The sequence below is a fragment of the Tupaia chinensis genome, unplaced genomic scaffold (genome assembly GCF_000334495.1).
Source record: "Tupaia chinensis unplaced genomic scaffold, TupChi_1.0 Scaffold000217_1, whole genome shotgun sequence".
Taxonomy (NCBI): Eukaryota; Metazoa; Chordata; class Mammalia; order Scandentia; family Tupaiidae; genus Tupaia; species Tupaia belangeri.
The window spans coordinates 8,559,403-8,582,856 of NW_006159692.1; the positions used below are offsets into that span (position 1 = coordinate 8,559,403).

A 23,454-nucleotide genomic window follows, 5' to 3' on the forward strand; every position below is an offset into this window, starting at 1 on the left:
AGATACTCCCAAACCCGCTCCAGGGCAGAGCTCCTGCACATGGGAATAGCTGCCTCAGGGCCTGGGTTGGCATTGTTTTCTCTCATTCTGCTCAAGAGCATGGGTGGGCAGCTTCTCATCAGGGCGTCACGGGCTTCTCCATCTTCCCTATTCAAAGAACAGTCTGGCGGAGGTGGACAGAGGTGGGATCAGCCATGCCCAGCCCACGGGAGGGCTTTCCAGGAGACTCGTTAAGAAGGGTTCAGAAAAAGAGAAGTCGTTAGAAACAGTCGCTGCCCGGTCTCTGCTATTGAAGGACATAAGAAAGGTACACAGTGGCAGTGAACAATCTCCTTCAGCTCTCGTGGACGTCCAGCAGAAGCACACCCTGCACACTGTCAGACGTGGACGATGTCTGCTTCAGGGTCTTCGGGTTCTGTGCAAGAAGAAGAGTTCGTGTCGGAATGACAGATCCCACGGCCATCTTTATTTTCAAAGTTTGGCTCTGTTAGTGCAGATTTTTCAAAAATATTCTTTTTGCTTGTTTCTGGACAGTTCTGAACATAGATCACTCTATTATAAGCTTTGAGTCTCTTCCATAATTGTACATACACTTTGCACTGAACATACATAAAAAGAAGTCCTCCAGTGAAGCCAATGGCCACCACCACCAGTTTAGTCCAAAAGGGCCACTCTAGGATTCCTGGAAGGGAAAAACTTGGTCAGCCTGTCAGTAGACCTCATTTAAGATCTGAAGTAAATACAACACAACTTCTGAAAATCCCATAGCCAATGGATTCTTCTTTTTATAATGCCAGAGAGCACGTATAAAAGACAAACAGAAATAGAGAGAACCCCCTCCTCCCAAATGGGGCCTGTTCACGCCACAATCTTTTCTCCTTCCATCCTCCATCCCATCAGGATCCCTGGCACATGGGCAAACACACACCCAGCATGAAGCTCATGAGGTCAGAACTCAAACTCTAGTCGGCCTTGTGAGATCCAGCTTACTCTGTATGGCACCTAACCACTGCACTATGGGACAGCCCACCAATGAATTCCTTTTTTTTTTTAAGATTTATTTATTATCATCATTTTTTAATCTGACCAGAGAGAGATAGAGGGAGGGAGAGGGAAAGTGAGACAGCAAGCCACTAGGTCTGGGACTCAAACCATGATCAGCCATGTGCGAGTCCAGTATCTTAACCACAAGGTCAAATGCCAGTCCCCACCATCAATGTATTCTTAATTAAACAAAGCTTGCTTTATCAACAAGAGATAGAAGAGAGGAGAATCCACTATCTTGTATCTGCTCTTCCAGAAGATTGTTCATAGAAATTCTCAAGTTCTACCATTAATCTCTTCTCACTGGGTTCCAAAAACCTCCAACACAGCAAGAGAAAAATCCAGAAAGGATGCTCAATGCCTCCATGTTGATGTCCCACCTCCAGGAACCCAGTGCTATGGTCTGACTAGAACAAGGCTCCGAGCCTAGGACCCAGGCTGCTCCCTAGGACCTCTGTGCTGAGTGCAGCTCCAGCCTGAGCACTCACCTGTGGCCTGCCCCTGCTTGATCTCCTCAGCTGTGCGGTCGATGAGCACGTACAAGGACCAGACCACACAGGTAATGGCGATGACGTGGAACGTCACTGAGCACATGATCTTCCTGCGCTCACTTGCTGTCATCTGCAACTTCTCCCACTGGAAAGGAACACACAGAGGATGAGGCTCAGGCTCACAGTGCAGGGCTACAGCAGGATGGGAGGGTGCCAAGAGCATCAAGATGGGTAAGGCTGGCTTTGCTCCCTCCTCCTTCCCCAAACTAGATGAATCTCCTCAAATCCCCAAAGTTGTTCTCTTTAAACCACTTGGCTTCAACCAGGTACCAGGTCCAGCCAACCTTCTATGCGATGAGAAGAAGCTGGGATCGAGATGAGCGCTGAACTACCATTAGCAATCCCACTGTCTGCTTGTTCTTACAAGCGGACAGTAGATGGCCTGACAAAGGATTCTACGGCTTCAGTCTTGATGAAAACATGTTGGTCTGAGACCCAGGTGCTACATTTTAAGCCTCCCTGACTTGCTGACTGGAATGGACGAGCGGAAGAGGAGGATTGATGATGCCACAACACACTAGCAGATGGGTCACACTACATTGTGAAGGTGAATGGCAGAAGGCGCTCACTCTTTGGTCCTCAGCTACTTTGGCAGCAACAGCTTGAAATCGATGCTAAGGGCTCCTGGTACAAGCAGACTCTGCCAGTCCCATCTCCTCTAGGAGCTCATTAATTTATTCCAAATAGCCAGATTCTTTTTTTCATTTACTGGTTTCCGAATCAGAAGAAAACACATAAAGGTAGAGAGAAAGAACACAGTGTAAACACTCTGCAAATCCTTTGCCAATCCTGGTTATAGTCTCTTTCTAGATGGTTCTACTCAGGATAAAATGAAAACAGAGCTTCATGGATTATTTATATTTTCAGTGTCAAAAGACTTAAGAGATCAGCACAGAATAGCTACCCCATACATTATATGGCTTTTATTAGGACAAAACTTTTTTTTCAGTAGTCGGTAGCTATCTTCTCCAACATCGCCAAGTCCCTGAGGCTTCCGACCTAAAGCTCAGGGTCAGTGCCTCACTGAGCTAGGCACACCCATTCCTACTCTTTCCTATGACAGGTGTAGCTCAAGCCTTTTGCATCCCCTGAAACCCTAACCTCACCTTTAGGTTGTATACTTTTCTCCGCTGACAACTTGGCCTGTTTAAACTCCTTTCACTTTGCCTCCAAATCCTAGTGATCCTCTAAGAACTGCTCTAACACCCAAACACTCTGTGACACCACCACCATCACTCCCCTTCCCTGGGCTCCAGCCCCTGGGGGCATTTCCTTCTCTGAAAGTCTGATGCGCTCCACCACACCACCATCAGCACGTAAATGGCATTATCTTGTGCTATTATTTGATAATGTGATTCCCTTGCAATTTGAACATTAACTTTTTTTAAAAGAATTGTTTTAATTTTTTAAATTTATTATTATTATTATTATTTTCCAATTTGACCAGAGAAAGACAGAGTAGGAGCGTGAGAAAGGAAGCCACTAGGTCCAGGACTTGAACCACGGTTGGCCATGTGGGAGTCCGGCACTTTTAACCACCACGCCACCTACTGGCCCCATACATTAACGTTTTGGGAGAGAAACTTGTCTTTCATTCCTCTAAACAAAACTTTCTGTGCTGGGCAGCTACAGAGAGATACTCTAGAGAGACATCAGCATTTCCAGAAGTCATCAGTGCCCTAGACAAAGCTCCCCTCAGAAGGAACAGGGATATGGGGCCTGGAGATGGCTGCATTTCATGTAACGTTAGTAGTTCCTTTCTTTTTTGAGGGTTGGGTGGGGAGAGAGGTTTTTGCTGTAGGGCACTGCGCCCGCTAGAAAGACAGAGAGACAGAGAGACAGAAAGCGAGAAATACCCCCCAGGGGGGATGGCCACACCGCAATCCCTTCTCCTCCATCCTCCTCTCGGGATCTTGGGCACGCACGCACACGCGCCTGGCATGTGTTTAAGCCACCGGGCCTGGACCTCAAACCACAGTTGACTACATGGGAGTCCAGCAACATAGCCATTTCGTTAACTGCTGGTCCCGGTTCCTTTCTTTTTGCCATCCTCCCGCCTAGCAAATACTTGTTACAGCATATACAAATAAACTGACTGTATTCTATGCTATGCTGGCTGCTAGGAAGAGACATTAGTCTCTAATACAGTCCTAATGGGAGAGGGAAGACATGAACAGGTAACACATGTAAAGTTACATGCCAAAATGTCACAAAACAGTCTGTGGTCCAGGGCCAGATGGCTGACAAGGACAAGCAAGCAGTCATAGTTTGAAGGAAAAGAAACACTCTAATGGAATGGTCAGAAAGAGCCTCCTCCTGAGGAGAGCACTGGGAAATCAGGAGCAGAAACGTCAGCCTCTGCAGTGTGGAAACAGCACCAGCGCCATGTTCAGGACACGAGCACAAGCAAGGGAAGGCTCCTGGTCCAGAGCTCGCTCCCAAGGAGTCCTCTCCAAGCAGGGCCAGCCTTCTGGGAGCAGCCTGCCCACACGTACTTTACTCAGAGGCTTCAGCTTGGTCTCCATGATGAACTCGTACTTGCAGAGCTCACAGCAGCGCGTGTCGGAGCTCTTGATCCACTGCTGTAGGCAGGCCTGGTGCACAAAGTGCAGGCTCCCCGTGCAGCGGCACGGCGTGATTAGAGGGCTCTCGTCGTCCCCTTCACAGTGGCAGATCCTACGGCAGAAGGACAGCCAGTCATTGTGAGGACAGCCTGACAGGGAAGGTGACACTTCAGTGGAAGGTCAATCCTCCCAGAGAAAACTTTCCGAACCAAACACCGCTGAAGTGACTACAAGCACAAAGACATACAGACACAAATGAAAACATGACTACAAACTAAGAAGTTCTAGCTTACCGCACCAATACGGAAAGCCCGGGTGGCATTTGGCAACGGAGAGGGAAAATGATGTAAGAAATGACAAACTTCACTGAAAGATGAATTAAGGCAATGTGGAATAATCTTCCCAAACACAAGATTGTAAAATAATTAGAGGAAAACTTTCTGCATAAAATAAAACCTGGACTTTATCTTCCAAAAATAACACAGTGACATAAAAAGATGATTTGCTTTTTAGCAATAGTCACTGACCTCGCCTTCACACACAACCACCATGCATTTATTTCCATCTTCCCTCAGGGAGGAGACAGATCACAATGCCCTTCCTGAACCTAAATGCTCACCCTTAAAAGTGCTGAAATTTCCTTTCTTTTTTTCAGGCCCACTCACGGACACACGTGAGAATTAATTTAAAGCATTCATTATTTCCAAGAAAGCATGCAGTAGATACAGCTACCGATCTTAAGACCTTCTGGGCTTCAGGAGAAACAGAGCGGTCTTTCTGGCAGTGGGAGGCCAAGGAGGCACCTCCTGAAAGGAGCCAGGCTTGGCTTGGCCAGGTTCTCGGGCTGTCTCGGGGAGGGGTGGGGCTGGTCCTGACTGTTAGAAATAATAACAGCTAGCACTGAGGAGAGGATACAGCAGAGGTCAGAAGAGGGCAAGCTCCAGAGTGGCCTCAGAACATGAACTCTGAAAGACTCTGAAGGCCAGACAGGAATGCTGACCAAGGAAGTGGACAGAGGGGCTGGCGGGCAAAGCCAGTCCTCCCAGGTTAAGAGGAAGGAAGGGCTGCTCTCCACACACGTGGCAGAGAGGTCTCGAGGTGTGTGTGTGTGTGTGGGGGGGTGCTCAAAGGTGAGGAGGCGAGCGGGGCTTTAAGTCTGGGCCACCAAGCTGGAGAGCTGGAGATACTATTTTCTTCTTTCAATTTCGTTATGCAAAGTCTACTTATTTTCAGTTGAGAAGAGTCAGCTTGGCCTTTAATATGTGTAGCTTCTTCTTCTTTTATCATCTGTGAAACTATTTTGGGACCCATGTCAGAAATGATATCAATACTCCAATCTTCTGGAGAAAACGATTAATTCACAATTGGCTACAACTGCCTATTACTTCGTTTCCTGAAACTTCACATATTAAAGCAAGATGAGGCTCCAGGGGTACAAGCAGAGTGGCTGAGTGGCAGATCCTGACAAACCAACCTGCAGGCATCCCCTGATGCCGACACGGGAGATATGGGGGGGCATCTTTCAGAGAGGGGAGAAGGGCAATCCAGGTCGCTGTCCTTTTCTGCTGAACAGAGGGGCGCCCGCAGGACCCTACTCTTCAGTTTGGCAGATGTGCTGTCCTCGAAGACGTCGTCATCTCCCATGTCGTCGGAGCAGAAGCCCGTGCTCCCTGCCAGCCCGCTGGAGGATGTGGCGGGGTGCAGGGGGGCGCTGCAGCTCTCCAGCTCATGGAACCTGTGCAGGCTGCTGGTGCTCGAGCCCCGGGAGAGTGAGAACAGGTACCGGAGCAGCCGCCGGCTTCTGGGCACCGCCTCGCCATCTGCCTTCTCCTCCAGAAGTGGGACATGTGTGCCCCCCTTGCCAGCTTCCCCTTCCGAGGCAGTCAAATGATTGGCAGAAAAGGACGACGAAACACAAGAACGTTTAGAGTTGCCAAGAGCTTTGCGACTCAGCGTTCTTTTTTCTTTATGGTGAAATCTATTAATTCTAAGACATGAATCTTGAGGGATCATCAATTTTCCTTCAGAACAAGTTCTTTCCACATAGTTGAAACATTCCAAAGTATCCTGGGCCTTCTCACCCACATCATTTAGGGACTGGGAGCACTTCAGGGTTCTTCTGGCTTTGAGATTCTTAGCAGGCTTCAAGGCCTGGACCCAATGTGAACCAAAGGAATTTCCCTTTGCCGCCTGAAACGTGTCTTTACAGATAACCGTCACAGTGAGCCCTTGTGTCAGAGAACTCTGGCATTGAGGAGCTTTCAAGACAACAGCAGATTGCACAGGACTGTGGTGACAACACTCAGAAAACACTGCACTGGAACTGCATGCAGAACAGTGGGATAAAAGCACAGAAAGTAAAAACAACTTTAAGAGAGAATAGACATCAAAGTGAAGAAAAGAGACTTGTGGGCGGTTGGTTACTTGGTAAGCAAAGTGCTACAGTCAGGCTGCGTGTTTAGACCAGAAGCAGGTCAGCCGAGACCCAGACGCTGATGCTCAATTCTGAGATGTGCACCGGCCCGCACAGCCTGGGAGGCAGTGTTACCTGCAGATGTCCTGGTTGGATGGCGTGACGGAAGTGCGAGAGAAGGCGGATGCCAGCGCTGACGCTGATGGAGGACTCCCAGCCTGCAACGACACACCCCAGTCAGCGCTCAGACACAGTCGAGGGGACTGTAACACCATCTCGTACCCATGGCAATGGGTAGGAAATAGAAGAATGACTATTTTCCACTGCTCAGTGAATTAGGTCCCTCCAAGCCTAGGTAAAACAAACCAAACAGCACTTTCTTTTCTTATCTGTGGATAGGTAGTCAAGAACTATTTGAGACTATGGAACACCAAAACTTTCTCTCACAGGGTCAGAGCACACAGGACATGCAGTACTGATAAAAGGTGTACGTGTTCATAATGAGAACATTCAAATGTGTCGAGAAAGCCTAAGTCCTCTGTTCCTGAGGTTCTTTGCTGGTTCTCAAAGGAGAGACTTTCTAATCAGGAAAAGGAATGTTAAACAATCTCACTAGCAAAAAAATGTCTGTAAAAATCCCCTTTTCTTAAGATATTGTAATTAGCTCAACCAAAACAAACCTCTGGATTCTGTCCAAGCCTAAATCCCAGCTGATTTCATTCTTTTTATCCAAGCACTTCTAGACAATTTTACTTTGCTATTCAAAGTCTCTTACTGGTTATCTTTCCTATCAGAGCCGCTGTTTGAAATGATTTCAACAAGACTGCCAAGAAGATATCGGGAAAAGAAGATGTTTCCATACGCTCCTGGCAGAACTGGCGTTTCTTCTCTGTGCTTCCTTCTGAGAACGTGTTGCCCTGGGGGCAGTCGCTGCAACACCCGCATCACGCCCCACTTTCTCACTGCAGAAACCAGGGAGCCTTCCCAGCTCTGTCCACTTCACTTCCTTCTCCTTGCTCCTTCTAGGTCACTGACCGGCCTCCTCCTCTGCTGCAGAGCCCACCAGACCTTCTTTTCATTTACCTGCAAAGCTATTTTAAACACTCAGGGCCTCTGGCCCCCACCACAGTGAACTGGACCAGCTGACTTACAAGAGTAGACACAGTCAACGAATGACCTTGTCACATTGGGATAACTTTTTTTTTTTTTTTTTTTGAGCTGGGAGGAACTTTAGAGAGACTTGATAAAGGAGAGTAAGAGGCAGGTTAGCCTATGGCCTGATGGTTAGAGTGGCTGGACCCCACATGGCTGATGTGCAGTTCAAGTCCCAGACCTGGCAGCTGGACACGTGCGTGCATACGCAGAATGCCAGAAGGAGGGAGAGATGGAGGAAAAGGGCTTGTGGCATGACCATGCTCCATGTGGGTACTTTCTCCCTCCCTCTAGATCTCGCTGGCGAGTGCACGTGCTCTCTGGTAAAATTTAAAGAAAAAATGGCTAGGAAGGGTAATAAGCAAGTATCTCATGTTTACAACTGACCTCAAATTATAGCACATCATATCAATGACCTCATAGGAAAAATGGGAAAGCACACACAGGTGGCTCTTAAAACATAAAAAGATGCTTAGCTTCTCTCACAATGAGGGATAAAATTAAAAACTAGAATGAGACACCATCATCAGCAAAAAAGAAAAGAATTTAATCAACATCTGAGTGGGCAAGCAGGCATGCTTTTGTACTGCTGGAAAGAGGGCACATGGTGAAACCCCCGAAGATGGCAAAGGCTCTCAGAGATATCAAGGCACATAACCCTGTCCTGATGACTCTTTTAGGAATCCATCTTCACATGCCTACAAAAACCAGTTTGTGCAGAACCGTCAGAGGCAACATAGTGCCCGTCGCCTCGGAGCTTACTGGGGCAGCACTGCTGTCACACGTGCAGGAAGGAAGCGTGAGCAATCCACTTAGGAGAAGGGGAGGGTGCATCCGCCCAGGAACGGGTGTGCAGAGAGAAGCGCCATTGCCGTTAGTGACACTGCCTCTCAAACCATCACAGAGGGAGGCCAGGTGACCGGCTGAGGGACACTGACTTTGGAGCCACTGTGCTCCCTCTACCCTGAGCAACTCCGTCCAAGCAGAAATTCATGAAAATATAACGTGACTGACGGTACAAGTAGTAAACCAGAACTACAGAAGCACACCAACCACAACATCTTTCCAACCCCTGGACAACAAATAAAGACATCGACTTAGTGAAGCATGACCTAGGCTTAAGAAAAAAATGAAACAGGACAGAATGAAAGATATCAACATATCTGACATGATAAGGATTGTCTCTGGGGAGGAACTGTGTGTGTGAACAAACTGGTCTTCCATGCAAAACCTACTTCTTAGTGTGGACTGTGTGAAGGTAACTTGAAAGTCACGGCGCAGCTATATTTCTACAAAGAAGATACAAATGAGCAGAAGACGCCACAGAAGCTGCTGAATCAAAGGCCCATGCTACACCGTCAGCACAGACTTCAGAAGCCACCAGCCCTGACAGAGGCCTCTCCTCTCCCTGGATGGCAAGTGCCACCTACATGAGACTTCTGTTGCTTGTAACAAATCTCCACAAGCCTAGTGGTTGGAACCAACACACATCATCTCCACTTCCTGTGGACCAGGACTCCAGGCGTGACAGGAAGGGATTCCATCCCCACGGTCTTGCTTCTTCCTGGAGACCCTGGGGAAGAAGGCCTTTCTGAGGAGCGCAGCTTTCGGACTGAGGACCCTGCTTGCCTGCTGGCTGACACCCAGGGCCATGGTCATTCCCTGTCACATGACTCCTCCCTGTCTTCAAGTCCACTGATCAATCTCTCAGATTTCCCTCTGCCACCAGCCAGAGAAAGTTCTCTGCTTTTAAGCACTTAGAGGATTCCACTGGGTCCATATGTATATGCCAAGATAATCCCACTTAGTTGAGTTTTGTTCGGTTTTGATTTTTTTGTTTTTGTTATTGTTTTTTTGCCATAGGGCACATGCGCTCACCAACAGGGATGGAAAAGTGAGAAATTACCTCCCATGGGGATGGCCACGCCATAATCCTTTCTCCTTCATTCTCCTCTGGGGATTCAGGCACAAATGCACACACACACCCCTGGTGTGATTTTCAAGCCGCAGGGGCCAGGACTCAAACCACAGTCACCCATGTGGAAGTCTGCTGCCTTTAACCACCACATCGCCTGCTGACACCCCCCCCCCCTTGTTCTAAATGAACTGTACTGGCGGAGGCCATGCAGCCAACACAGGCAGAGCCTAAAGAGCTGCCTCTCATGTCTAAGCAGGGCTTGGGTGAGAAGAGCTGCTAACAAGACTACAGGTGCGAGCTCAGGCTTTCAACTGCTTTTGTTGTGCTGGTTTATGCTGTTTTTGCTTTCAATCTCTCTGCTACGGTACCCTGTAAGGATAAAATAACACCCCCAGCCTTACTATAACTTTTACAATAAAACCAACTAATAATCCTGAAAGAATGCGGACCCCTAAGGTGGCTGCGATGGAGGGGGAGGGGGGACTACTTCGTGAGACTCATCCCACCTGCCTGTATTAGACAGAATTAGCATGTTAGGTTGAGTTAGCATAAGCCGAATTAGCATGATTAGCATATGTAGACTAAAGTTAGTTTAGACTAATTTTGTGTAAACACCCCTTGTTAGGGCTGAAGGCCGAGTTAGCTTATGTTAGGCCGAGTTAGGCATTTGTTTCCATGACAGGGATTCAAAGATGGGGCACAAGAATTCGCTGATTGACAGGAATTCAGCAAACAAGATACAGGAATTCGTGAGTTAACAGAGGAAGGGCAGGTCTGGCTGACGGCGACAGGATGAACAAAACTAAAGGTGCCAGGGGGAGATTACCTATCTTAACTGAGAGTTCTTATCTAAATTCAGGCAGGCAACAGATAGTCCCTAACTACAAAAGGTTTCTCCTCTGAGTGCTCTGAAAAACTGCTAATAAAATATTCTGTGTTGTCTCCTGAGCTACAAAAACCCCCTCATCCAAAAAGGCCTTATCCGGTAATCAAGATTTAAGAAGAAAATGCACTGGACAGATGGACTTCCTCGCCCTGAGGACTGTGACCGTTTATACCTAATCAAACAAAACAGACATCATGTTTTATGATTGTTGTTTCCATACTTTGAATACCTCATATTTTTAGAGTAAAATCTTTTACTTCCTCCTCACCCCTCCTACTTCCGTAAACATCCCTCGATAAATAGATAAATACGTATGTCTCCTAGCCACAGATGCTGCAGTCTTGAGCTTGCTCTGACTGTAGTCGACTGAGAACATGCTAAAGAGCATAGAGGTCTCTGCCTAATTTCTTCTCGCCTGCGTCGCCTTCCATCAAGTCTCAACCCACCCCGGCTGGAGCAGGTCTCCAGCACTGTACCTAACGCTACAGCACGATCAGGGGACCGCAGTTACAGACTGCAGGACACAGGGCAGGACGACATCTTTCAGGGGTACTTAGAGCTGCAGCTCACCAGACCCACCTTTTGTGCTTCCTACTCAGGCGCTTGCCAAAGGTTACTGTCCTCCCACTTTCAAACTGGGAGACTGAGCCATGTCCAACTGCCAGCTCGGCAGCCTGACTTCATATAATGGAGCCAAATAAAGTCTCACTTGGTGTTTAGACGCTGAAATGTGCAGACCAGACTGAGATCGTTTCAGCAAACTTTCTGCTTAGCACAGAAGTTACTCTGTCAAAACCAAAGCTTCATTATGAGCCTATAAATAGCCAGCTGTAATCAACTTCAAAACTGAGCTACAATTAGAGGAGGAGAGGCCGTTCTTTGGCTGCTCTGATAAATACGTGCTGACTCTTGATGAAGGCCTGTGCCAAGGACAAGCTTTCGCAAGGGCAATTAATTAACACTGACCACTAAAAAGGTCAACATACATAATAAAGGATTCAGGGAAGAGAATGTACAATAAAAACTACTGAATGCTAAATAATTTCCATCATAAATGAGTCTCATTAGCATTGCCTAGCAAGGAGCACTAACACTGACTTCTTCTCTTCGGTGGCTGTTAGGGAGCTGCCTTGGTGAATAGCTGTGTATCCCAGCACAAGGAGCGCGTGTATCTTGGCACTGCTGGAGGCCGGCCGGCCACAGCTGCGAGGCCATTCTCAGAGCTCGTCTTCCAAAGCAGGTTCCATGCAACAATGCGGACCTTGCAAATATAATTTGTTTTCAGTAAATTATACTGACAAGTTCAGAGCTAAGATGTTTCACTGCAGCTGTCACCATGTAAAGGTCTAAAATCGCCAGAAATGACATGGTCACAGGGCTGGGTTTATGAGTTATCTGCCATTCAACAGAGACTCTTTACTATCACAGAATTCCTTTAAATATCCAACTCGTCAAATATAATCAAAAAATATTTTCAGTGGCAAGAATTCTCCTTTGAGAGAATTTTGAGACAGCGGCAAAACTATTGGCTTTTGACTCCAAAGTTCCCCTCGGTTAGGGGGCCACTCCATAGAGCACACCACTAAACAAGAGTTTGGTCACTTAAAAAATCAAGTTGACAATCCACAGGGCTGCTGCAAGGAGGTGCAGAAATGCAACACCCCCCGTTCCAGGAAGCCCTGAACTGCAAGCCCGACCACCGCTGCAACTGACCGTCAGCATAAACCTGCAGATTCCGTCTCTGATACAAAACGCCTCACTCCAGCAGGTCAGCACCGTCCACTCACCTGAACAGGCTCCTCGTCCAGCCGGCCTTGGCCCAACATGCTCAAGCTTCCAGGATGAACCCAGAGCCCAGGAGCATGATACTGAAGGAACACAGGAGGTAGGAATGATCATCCTAACTTCATGCTACAGCTCCTCCCCAAAAGCCAAGTAAGTTAGGAGGTGACAAGTAAAGGAAGTCATCTTTTAAGACATCCCCCCACAATGTAAAAGAAGCTTGAGAGACCTGCTCAAAGCCCCTCCGCTGGCCCTACAGCCCCGCTGGCCCTCCCTGCTTGGCCCTGCCCTGCTCTGGGAGCTGCGTGCCCTGCACCACACCCTCCTGCTCTAGGAAGGCTGCACACCTCACTCACCGAGGCTTACCCTGCCTAATGTTTAAACACAGTCTCCCATCCTATTCCTGTCCATTTCTTTCACAGCACCTATCAAGGTTTATGAGAAAATGTTTCTGGAACAACGTTAACCAGGAAGCTACTGCTGTTTGGCCCAGCACACAGCAGGTGTTCAGTGAGCATTTGCTGAATGGATGAAACACCTACCCCCCCCCCGGGAGACCGTGCCTCTAAAACAGAGATCACAGTTACTGGCCTCCGGAGCCTTTACCCTCTAAGACTACTGAGGCTCCCAATACTGAGAGCTGGGTCTACGCATGATACATCCCTCAGTCTTTACTGCATGTTCTAACTTTAAGACATATCTCGTACGTGTTTGGGAGAAGATGTCATCTGGCATGTGACAGCATCTGGAAAGTGCACTGGACACTCATGAGAGAATGAGAGGGGGAAAAAGAAGTAACATCCAAGTAGTGTTATGAAACTGTTTTAAATCTGCCCATCCCCTACTGCTAGGAGATGCTGAACCAACTTTAAAAGCTGCTGGCCTTTTACAACTTTAGCCAAAAACCAAACTGTAACCAGTCAGAAGAAAAACATATAAAAATAGAAAAATACAATCAAACTTTGCAAAATGGGAATCAAACAGCAAGCACTGCCCATGACACTCGGTCAGGCTACCCGTGCTCAGGATGCAGACCAGTCGGCCACGGCCTTACATCGTTCGACTCGCCAACTCATTCCCTTGCTTTTGCTGCAAGAAAATAAGTATCCTGTCTTTGGGACAGTTGTCTTCTTTGTATAAATTAAGAAGCCCGGACCAGCAATTAGCACAATGGCTATGTTGCTGGACTCCCATGTAGTCAATCGCAGTTCGAGTCCCAGGCCCAGTGGCTTAAACTCATGCAGGGCGCGTGTGCATGCGTGCCCATGATCCCAAGAGAAGAATGGAGGAGAAGGGATTGCAGCGTGGCCATCTCCCCTGGGGGGTGATTTCTCACTTTCTGTCTCTCTGTGCCCTATAGCAGGAAAAAAAAAAAAAAAAAAACCTTTCAAAAAAAAAAAAAATTCACCCCGTGCCTTGTTTGTTACAAGAGAAATGTTGATGTTAACAGTGCAATTAATCTTTGTAAACTCAACCAACAATTATTGACAACACAAGATCGTTAAATTTATTGTATTTAAACAGTTTCATAAATTGTCAACTATTAATCATCATAATATTTACAAATATATATACTGAGCACATTTTTTAGCTGCTTTAATGAGATTTAATACACATTCCATATAATTCACTCACTTAAAGGGTACATACAATTCATTGGTTTTTGGTATATTCACAGAGTTGGGCACCCTATAGCCAAAACCTTTCAAAAAAAAAAAAAGTTCACCCTGTGCCATATTCATAACCCACAAGTCTGAATAACCTATGCCTGATACTGGTCAACTCTAGGTTTAGAAAGAGAAAAGCAAACCCTGATACTGACAGCCAGTCAGGTCTGTTGCCCCTGGGCAAAGTGGGTCAGCCAGCCTCCCTCCCGGCTGTATGTACCTCTGGCACAGGACATTCTGCTGTCTCATCCCTGTCTGATATTAGGCAACAACTAGAAAACACTCAGGAGATCCCGAAGAGTCCATTTCACATTTACTGAGATCTGCTTGCCCAATCCTGGAATCGGAAGTAATTTCAAGTTCATATTATGTGTCCAGTCTGACTTCTAGAAACCCAGGAATATTTGGCTAGCCAGAGGGATATGATACTCATGTAAGCTGAATAAAATTATGCCAAGTTCTAAAATTAGTCATGGGGTACCAGCCTTTGGCAACTGTGGGGGCCTAGAGAACTTGATTGCTTGCAGGAAGGGGCATCATATCTTAGGCTTCCACTGCCTTCTCTCTGGGGTGACTGCCATCAATCATGAACTTGCTCAAGAAAGTGTGTCACCTAGAACAAGTCTGCTTCCCAGAGCGGAATGAGAACACTCCCTCAGGGCAAGATAATGTCACACCTGGTGCTGCCTCTTCTGTACCACAAGCCTCCCAGAGGCATCAGCAGAGGCTCCAGCAAGCCCACCCTCTCCTCATATCTGAAGAAATGCTAGCTGGACAGGGTGGCTCCAGCTCCTCAGAAATTCCAGTCTGCCTCTAAAGGAGTCTAAGCTAGAGTACTCATAGAAGGACCACAGCCAGTGCAGCCTCATGGTTTCCAGACACCTGCAACTGGATGTCGTGACAGCTGCCCTGTCCTGTCTGTCTGGGGTTGGATGTCCCACAGCAGTGACACATTCACCTTTCTACTATAGTTGAACCCCCGGCGGGCTGGCTCCTTTCCCTCTTTGCATTCTCCTGTAAGTGCCCTGTCCTCAGCCACACCTTCCCTCAGCAGCTGTTCTGATTTGGGTTCCTTGTGATTCTCCACCTCAGCTCTCTGTGGTGATCTGTCCCCTCACAGGAATCTGCTCCCTATGTAAGAACTCTGTCTATAGAAACTGCATGGAGGTCTGCTTAGTCCTCTCTGCTGTTTGGTTCTGTACCTGCTGCGTCCACCTCACTGGCCCACCCTTCCCAGCTCCCTCCACCCTGGCAGTGGTAGCCCAGGTAGCAGAGGGTGCAGAGATGCCCAGGAAGCAGAGGTGGAAAGCGGGCTGGCCCAGGCCACTCCTCTCTCCACCACACAGTGTCCCCAACCCCCTCCCTGGCAGAGCTCTAGCTCACAAAGGCAGGGACAGGACCAGCGAGAGTAATACACCAGAGAAACTTTTTAATAATTAGGTTTTACTTTCAGGCTAGAAAACTAACCAAACATGTGATTTCAGGTATCACACAGTGATACACTACTCTGGGTTTGTTCTTTACAAAATGATTAAGCAAACAGCAGCACCGGAAGGTCCTGGGGTGTGGGTAGGATACAGATGGAGAATCCAGGAGCTTTACACTGGGATGACTCTGCTGGCCCATGACCAAGGTGCCATCCTTCAAGGTGAAGGTCAGGCAGGCTACGAGAGGGCTGCATTCTAATGCCATCCTCCCGTGAGCATGTCCCGGAGAGTAACTGCACCTCAGACAGTGTCCAGGCACGCTGGCAACAAAACAGGCCTGTTCCCAAGGTGCAATTCCACTACTTTTTTTTTGGGGGGGGGGAGAGATTTTCACTGTAGGGCGCGTGCGCTCGCCAGACAGACAGAGACATAGAGAAAGAAAGCGAGAAATCACCCCCCAGGGGGGATGGTCACGCCGCAATCCCTTCTCCTCTCGGGATCTTGGGCACGCACGCACACGCGCCCGGCGTGAGTTTTAAGCCACTGGGTCCGGGACGTGAACCGTGGTCGACTACGTGGGAGTCCAGCGACATAGCCATTACGCTAACTGCTGGTTCCCCAATTCCACTACTTTTAAGAAACGTCAGATTTGTCTACACATCGCCACAATATCATTACAAACTGTGACAGGCACTCTAAGAAAAAGAAATGCGATGCCCAAAGGAATGATGTAGCTTATTTCAACTAAGGGGAAGGTGTCGAGGAAAGCTCTTCAAAAGAAGCTAAGATCTGAAGGAGACACAAGAGTTAGGAATCAGCCATCAAGCAAACATGGGGTGGAAGTGGGGCAAGCCTCCCAGGGAGAAGGGGCACTATGTGCCAAGTTGTGCAGGCAGGAAGAAGCTGGCCTGTCTTAAAGCCATTGAAACGGTCACCGTGCCTAGACCATAATGACCCAGGCAGGGGACAGTGTGCTGGCTGCAGCTGCAAGTGGCCAGGGCCAGATCTCTCAAGTCTGATAGCTCAAGGTAAGAGCTGGGATCTTATTCTAAATGCAGTAAGAAGCATGAAGACCTGAAAGGAGAAGCATCAGGAGTCTGTTTTTTTTTAATTATTCAAATTATTTTTTAAATATTTTAACTTGCCAGAGGGCACATATGCTCTCTGGAAAGAGAGAGAGAGAAAGAGAAAGTGAAAACCAACACCCGTGGGGCATGGTCAGGCCACAATCCCTTCTCCCCTCCATCTCTCCCTCCTTTCAGGGTTTTGGGCACGCACACACACACACCTGACATGTTTTCAAGCCACCAGCTCTGATATGAACTGCACGGTTGGCCATGTGGGGTCCAGCTGCCTTCACCACCACACTGCCAGCTGGCCCAGCGTTAGGACTCTATTTACTGGCTGCTGGGGAAGGATGATTTGGGAGGTGACTAGAATATAGGCAGATTCTCAGGAAGCTACTGCAAGAATGAAGAGGCCTTGGCATGGGTGGTGGCTGTACTCATTCTACACCTCAGCTCTGAAGGCTTCAGGTAAATAAGACAGGACACTATGATAACAGGGTCTAAAGTGGAACAGAAAAGAAAGCATGCCCCTGGGGCCCTTGCAACATCAGTGAGCAACTCAGCCCGGCACCACCCCTTCTAGGCACCCTGTCATCTGAACCACCTGTGTCCACAGTGCCTACAGTCACCAGAGTTGGCTTTTTGCTCTTTGTGTTCCTACTTTGAGATGGCAGAGTCTCCAGTGACTGAGATATCTTCTGCCTGAAAGTATGAATTCACTGGAAGAAATAGAATATCCTTCCATAAGTCGTGTCCTCCACTACACACTCAAAATTGCATTCACTAGAAAAATATGACTACCACACACCTCTATAGGGTCCTAGAGCAGATTATAAAAAGGTATCAGGAAATTCATGTCTTTAAAAAGAGTGTAAAAACATGTAAGGAATAATATAAAAACTTAACGTATAAAAATAACACCTTTCAGTAGCACTATACCTTAGAAATGTTGCTTGAATGACTCATGGAATGTCCCAAAGTCTTCTCATGCTGCAAGAAAACCAAACAGTTGTTCAGTATACAGTTTCAATTAAAACATGCAAAGAGCGGGTACTTGATCATAACAATCCTGATAAATCGTCCCCTCAACTAGATGTGGCTAAGCCAAAATATTAGATATCTGATGTGTATAGCCAGGTATTAGACACTAGAGAGTTGGGCAAAAATGAGTAAAACAATAGTCCCTGCTCTAAAGAAGCTTACACTATCAGGAAAAGAAGAGAGTCCAAAATTAACTAATATAAAAATAAGATGGCAATTTAAAAATAAAATGGTAGGACCAGTAGATGGTGTAATGGTTACACTGCTGTACTCCCATGTAGTCAACAATGGTTCAAGTCCTGGGTTTGGTGGCTTAAAACTGATGCCGGGCACGTGTGTGTGCATGCATGCCCAAAATCCTGAGAGAAGAATGGAGACAGGACTGCGGTATGACCATCCTCCGGGGGGGGGAGGGGGGTCCTCACTTTCTATCTCTCTGATTCTCTCTGGCAAGCACATGTGCCCTATAGCAAAATTCTCAAAAAATAGAAATAGTAAAAATAAATAAATAAGGGGCCAGCAAGTGGCATGGTGGTTAAAGGCACTGGATTCCCACATGGCCGACCACAGTTCTCTTTCTGGTCAAATAAATAACAACAATAACAACAAATGGAATTAAATAAATGAACAAATCTTTAAAATAAATAAATAAATAATAAGTGTCTTAGGAGACATAAAAGTTTTGAAGTGCAGAGGAGAGAAACTGCATGTTCAGCTGCATGTGGCGGAGGCCATGTTCCAAGGAGCTGCAGCAGGATGGGAGTAAGAGGGACGGACGACCCCACCTTGGCAGTTAGCTATCGAGTGCTGGCACAGGGACACAGCACAGCCCACATCCTTTTCTCCTGCAGCACAGAAATCTGGGAGTCACACTAGCCTCCTCCCTTTACCACCTCTCCACATTCAATCATGAAGTCTTCAATCAAACTCTTTCTCCTTTTATTCTCAAATCTCATTTCCGTTTTTAATGTCACTTCCTTGGTTTAGGTTCTCTTCATTTCTCACCTGGAATTCTTGAATACTGACTACCTGGTCTTTCCAGTTTTAAAACTGAGCTCCCTGGTACATAATTGTTCTAGGCTAAATTGTACCCTCCCTCCCCACCTGCAACCCAATTCCTATGCTAAAGCCCTAACCCCCAGTACCTCAAAATGTTACTGTATTTGGGATAGGGTCTTAAAGAGGTAAATATGTTAAATAAGGTCATAAGGGTGAGCCCTAATCCAATCTGACTGGTGTTGGGGCCAGTACGTAGTGTGGTGGTTAAGGCGCTGAACTACAAGGCCAACTGCAGTTCAAGTCCCAGACCTGGCAGCTTGAAAATCATTCCAGGCACATGTGCGTGCATTCCCAGAAACCCAGGAGGAGAACGGAGAAGGGACTGTGGTGTGGCATCCCCCTGAGGGGTGATTTCTCTTTCCCCTCTCACTGTCTCTCTGTCTCTCTGGCAACTGCATGTGCCCCATGGCAAAAACCAGCAGGAAAAAAAGAGAAGGCAACGGCAAAAACACACATGGGGGTGGGGAGAGCGGAGGAGGAGACAGGCAAGGAGAGACCATGTGGAGACACTGGGAGAAGACAGCCATATACACCTCAAAGAGAAACCAACCCTGCTGACACTTTGCTCTCAGGCTTCCCTAGGACTGTGAGAAAATCTGTTGTGAAACCATGCAGTCCGTGGCACGGTGTTATGGCAGCCCTAGCAAACACATACAATATGACTTTTTCTTAAAGAGAAAAAGTGAACAGGACCAGCAGGTGGCATGGAGGTGCTGGACTCCCACATGGCTGACTATGGTTCGAGTCCTAGACCTGGTGGCTTGAAAATCACAGTGGGCATGTGTGTGTGCCCAAAATCTCGAGAGGAGATGGAAGAGAAGGAATTGCAGCATGGCCATCCTCCCAGGAGGTGATTTCTCACTTTCCCTCCCTCCTTCCTTCTCTCTCTCTCTCTCTCTCTCTCTCTCTCTCAGGCAAGTGTATGTGCCCTATGGCAAAAATCTTAAATAAAAAAGTGGACATGCTAGCCAGTAGCATGGTCACTAAGGTAGCTGGATGCCACATGGCCTACGGTGTGTTTTGAGTCCAGGACCTGGAATTTTGAAGACAAAAAAAAAAAAAAAAAAAATGCCAGGTGCATGTGTTATATGCCCCAAGTCCTAAAAGGATGGACAGATGGAGGAGACAGGATTGTTACGTGAACGTACCCCTGGGGTGTTTCCACACTCAGTCTCTCCCTTTCCAGGGAGAAAATGCACTTGCCAGTAAATTGAAAGGGGGAAAAAAAGAAAAAAGAAAAAAAAAAAAAACAGTGGGCATTCCAAGCATCACACTGTACTTGTGCCTGTGAAGTGACCTAATCTCTCCACAGTTTGCATGCATGTACTAATCACCGGAGGGCTGAGCTGCAATCAGCAGAGAAAGTCCTTTGGTTACCAAAGAAGTACAGCTGTGCCAGGGTTCTGCAGCACCAGGGGGTAACTACAGTCAACAATGACTTACTGTACATCCCAGAAGGTCTGAATACTCCTAACACAAAGTAGAATAAATGAGATGATGGATATGCTAATTATTATACATTGTATCCAGGTACTTAAAAAAAAATCACACTGCCCCCATACATATGTACGATTATGTGTCAAATCAAAAGGAAAAAGAAAAACCTGGAGTGAGAGTGGGGAGAAGTACAGAAGGACTAGATCACTTAAAAACAACTTTGAGTAAGAGCTGATTTTATCCCTAAAGCCTCTCTTTCAAGACAGCTAGCCATAGAGAGTCTGAACTTTCTCCTCCCTTCACCAACCGCATTACAGCCTGCCATCTGTCCGTGCTTAGCTTCTGAGCACTCAATATCCTGAACATGCCGATGAGGAGACATGCCCAGTCTCTCGGGTATAGAGCGCTTCCACCCTATAATGTTGTCTTCCTTATCTTTACAGAAATGTGTTGATGCAAGTTTTTGAATATTTTTATTATGTTCTTTTCTTATTTTAAAAATCTAAATAGAGGGGCAAGCAAATGGTGAAGTGATTGTATCACTGGAATCGCAAATGCCCAACCGAGGTTTGAGTCCTAGACCAAGTTGACTAAGTGCCCATCCCCCACAGGGGTGATATCTCATTTTTCTTCTTTCCTGTTTTTATTTTGTTTTATTTTGTTTGTTTGTTTGTTTGTTTTGGTTTTTTGCTATAGGGTGCATGCACTCTCCAGAGAGACAGAGAGACAGGGAGACAAAAAGTAGAGAAATCACCTCCCGGGGGAAAGGCCAAATTGCAATCTCTTCCCCTCCTTTTCCTCTTGGAATCTTGGGCATGTGTGTACATGCACCTGTGAGTTTTAAGTGGCCCAGGTCCAGGACTCGAACCACAGTTGACTATGTGGGAGTTCAGTGATGTAACCATTATGCCACCTGCTGGTCCCAATTTCTCACTTTCTCTCTCACTGTCCCTGTCTCTCTCTCTCTTTGTCAGGCCAGTGCACACGTCTTATGGTAAAAAACTAAAAAAAAAAAAAAAATCTAAATAGAAATATAAGTGCAGGTCTCTTAAATTTAATACAGTGCTAATACTGCTATGAAACTGTCAGTCTTTGTAATGTTTCTTGGTCTTAAGCCAGTCAATTAGCAAGTTATACAGTAAAGAATTATAAAGTTATATGCTCAAAATGTTAGGAGTTTGTATGTCACCAAAGGCTATTTCTCGAAGGCCAAGGATAATTAGGAATTTTATTCAGTCATGTTATCTGCACATTCACTTACTAGGAATGGAGACTTTCTGTCCACAGAACAAGTAAATTTATAGCCACGGGAGTTTCATTCATGAGTCAAGAATGTCCTGTGGATACATACAGGGTATTGTGAATCCCAACCTACAGGCTAACTAGTGGTAACTTACTACTAAATTTAGTTTCTCCTGCTAAATTAAAATAAAGATGCAATATGCCTTGGATTACCTGTACAGAAAACTAAGTACTGAAACTGGGCAAACCAAAGAGAAAAAGAGTTTCAGTTCCAGTAGAAGCCCAAACTAAGTTTTAATATTCAGCTAACAAAAACCTTGGCAAATCATTTTCCTAAGATCTTTAATATATTCAGTCACTGCTTAGTGGGTACCACCATCTTGTGACCTGGGACAGAAAGATGCCTCGCTGGCCTCCCTTCCTCCGAGGGGAAGCCCACACTGTGGCCTTCTCTCATCCCACAATTGCTCTGGTGGGCTTCTTTTCACCTACATTAAACATAGGAGCTCCTAAGAATACAGCCCCAACCTTTCCATTCATTGTCTCCCTTAGACCAGGGCTTCTCAAACTCTGCACACTTCATCAGTTAGGGATCCTGTATAAGGCAGAAGGTGGTATGGAAATTAAGGCAGTAGATCCTACATAACCTACTGTGAAGTTCGAGTTCCAGACCCGACAGCTTGAAAACCATGCCAGGTACATGTGCATGCATGCCCAAAATCCTGGGAGGAGAAGTGACTGCAGTGTGGCCATCCCTCCTGGAGGGGTGGTGATTTCTCACCCTCCATATCTCTGTCTCTGTCTCTCTCCAGTGAGTACATGTGCCCTATGGCAAAAACTTAATAAATAAAAAAAAAAAAGGCAGATTGTGACTTATCAGGTCTGGGCTGGATGAGATTCTGCACTTCCATAAGCTTGCCGGTGACTCTCATGTGTCTAGTCTCAGACCACACTCTGAGGTACGAGTCTCTTTCTAAAATTCCAGACCAGAATAGCACATAAAAACAATGACTCATTAAAAAAAGAAAAGAAAAGAGAATCATGACTGCTATAAAAGTAATCATCTGTGTAAAAGACGGCAACAAGCTCACAACTGATTTAATACAAATAAATTAGTAAGGAAACAGACTGATGTACAGATTGGGAAAGACTAAGGCTGAGGGTGTGAGAAAGCAAAGTTCTGCTACTGTAAGAAGTTACCAAATCACAAATATCAAGAGAAGCTCTGTTGAAGAATTGAGCACATTTCACAATTTATTCAGTCCCATCAAGGATGTTTTGCAAGTCCATGTGTGGCTTTGACAGAATATACCTTCGGGGTAGAACCACGACACAGAACCTACAAAGACCAAACACGTCCTTCCTGGTAAATAGAAGCCAAGAATTACCAAGAAGACAATGAGGTGAGATGCCTAAGCAAGTTTTGGGGATTCGATATAAAAGATTCAAACAAGAGAACTTCATGTGGGTGTTTCACTGAAACTCTGACCAGGATCAGTCCTTAAAACAAAACAAAACATATTTAAAGGGAATGACATTGTTAACTGCATACCCAATCCCCATCCCCCCTTTCCTCACCAACAGAACCCTGACTTATTCTGAGAGCAACAGATCCAGCTAAAGGTGCTCACTTTCTCAAACTATTTTGCAGTTAAGGGGAAAATATGGGGCAAGTAGGGGAACTTTCTAAAGAAATTAACTAGGCTTTCTGGGGAAACCTTTTACTTTCCTGATAATGCCGATTTCTCCAAAATCTGTCCTTCCTCATCCAGCCTAAAACACAGGTAATGCCAGAAGGTAGAACCAGGACCTTGGGACCACAAAGAGGAATGGAATCAGAAGTCTCAAAGTCTTTGGTCTCTGGATCCTTAGACTATAAAAAATTATTAAAGCTCCCCAAAGCTTTTTTTTTAATTTATTTATTTACATTCATTTACTACACATCATTACAGTATACAAGATGAGATTTTCCATCCAGAACACACTGTATATTGGCTCAATCAAGCACATTAACATACATGTTATCGACAAATAATTTTCCATTTCTTGCTTCCTATATATTTTGCTTTTTTTCCCATCCTTGATTCCCTATCTCTCACCCTCTGCCATCTCCTACCCTCCTCCCATACTATCTTTGGTATCCCATGGTTGCTTTCTTTGCCTTCCCCCCCATAACACATTTTATTGATTCACTAAAGATCTTA

The 23,454-nt window shown here is 46.3% G+C and overlaps 1 protein-coding gene across 5 annotated transcripts in view; it reads right to left on the bottom strand.

Moving 5' to 3' along the window:
* Nucleotides 1-264: 264 nt before the first annotated feature.
* MARCHF8 (membrane associated ring-CH-type finger 8) overlaps nt 265-23,454 on the bottom strand; it is an 86,957-nt gene continuing 63,767 nt past the window's right edge. For 3 of the 5 annotated variants that reach the window (XM_006147681.3, XM_027771512.1, XM_006147682.3), the window contains exons 3-8: nt 17,411-17,461; nt 6,708-6,790; nt 5,634-6,482; nt 4,091-4,271; nt 1,533-1,680; nt 265-682 (exon numbers count right to left, since the gene is read on the bottom strand). In XM_006147681.3, the coding sequence (XP_006147743.1) occupies nt 378-682; nt 1,533-1,680; nt 4,091-4,271; nt 5,634-6,482; nt 6,708-6,790; nt 17,411-17,461 (1,617 nt within the window). In that variant the 3' untranslated portion in view covers nt 265-377. The remainder of the gene's footprint in view (nt 683-1,532; nt 1,681-4,090; nt 4,272-5,633; nt 6,483-6,707; nt 6,791-17,410; nt 17,462-23,454) is intronic. The other 2 variants (XM_006147687.3, XM_006147688.3) reach the window with 2 other exon arrangements.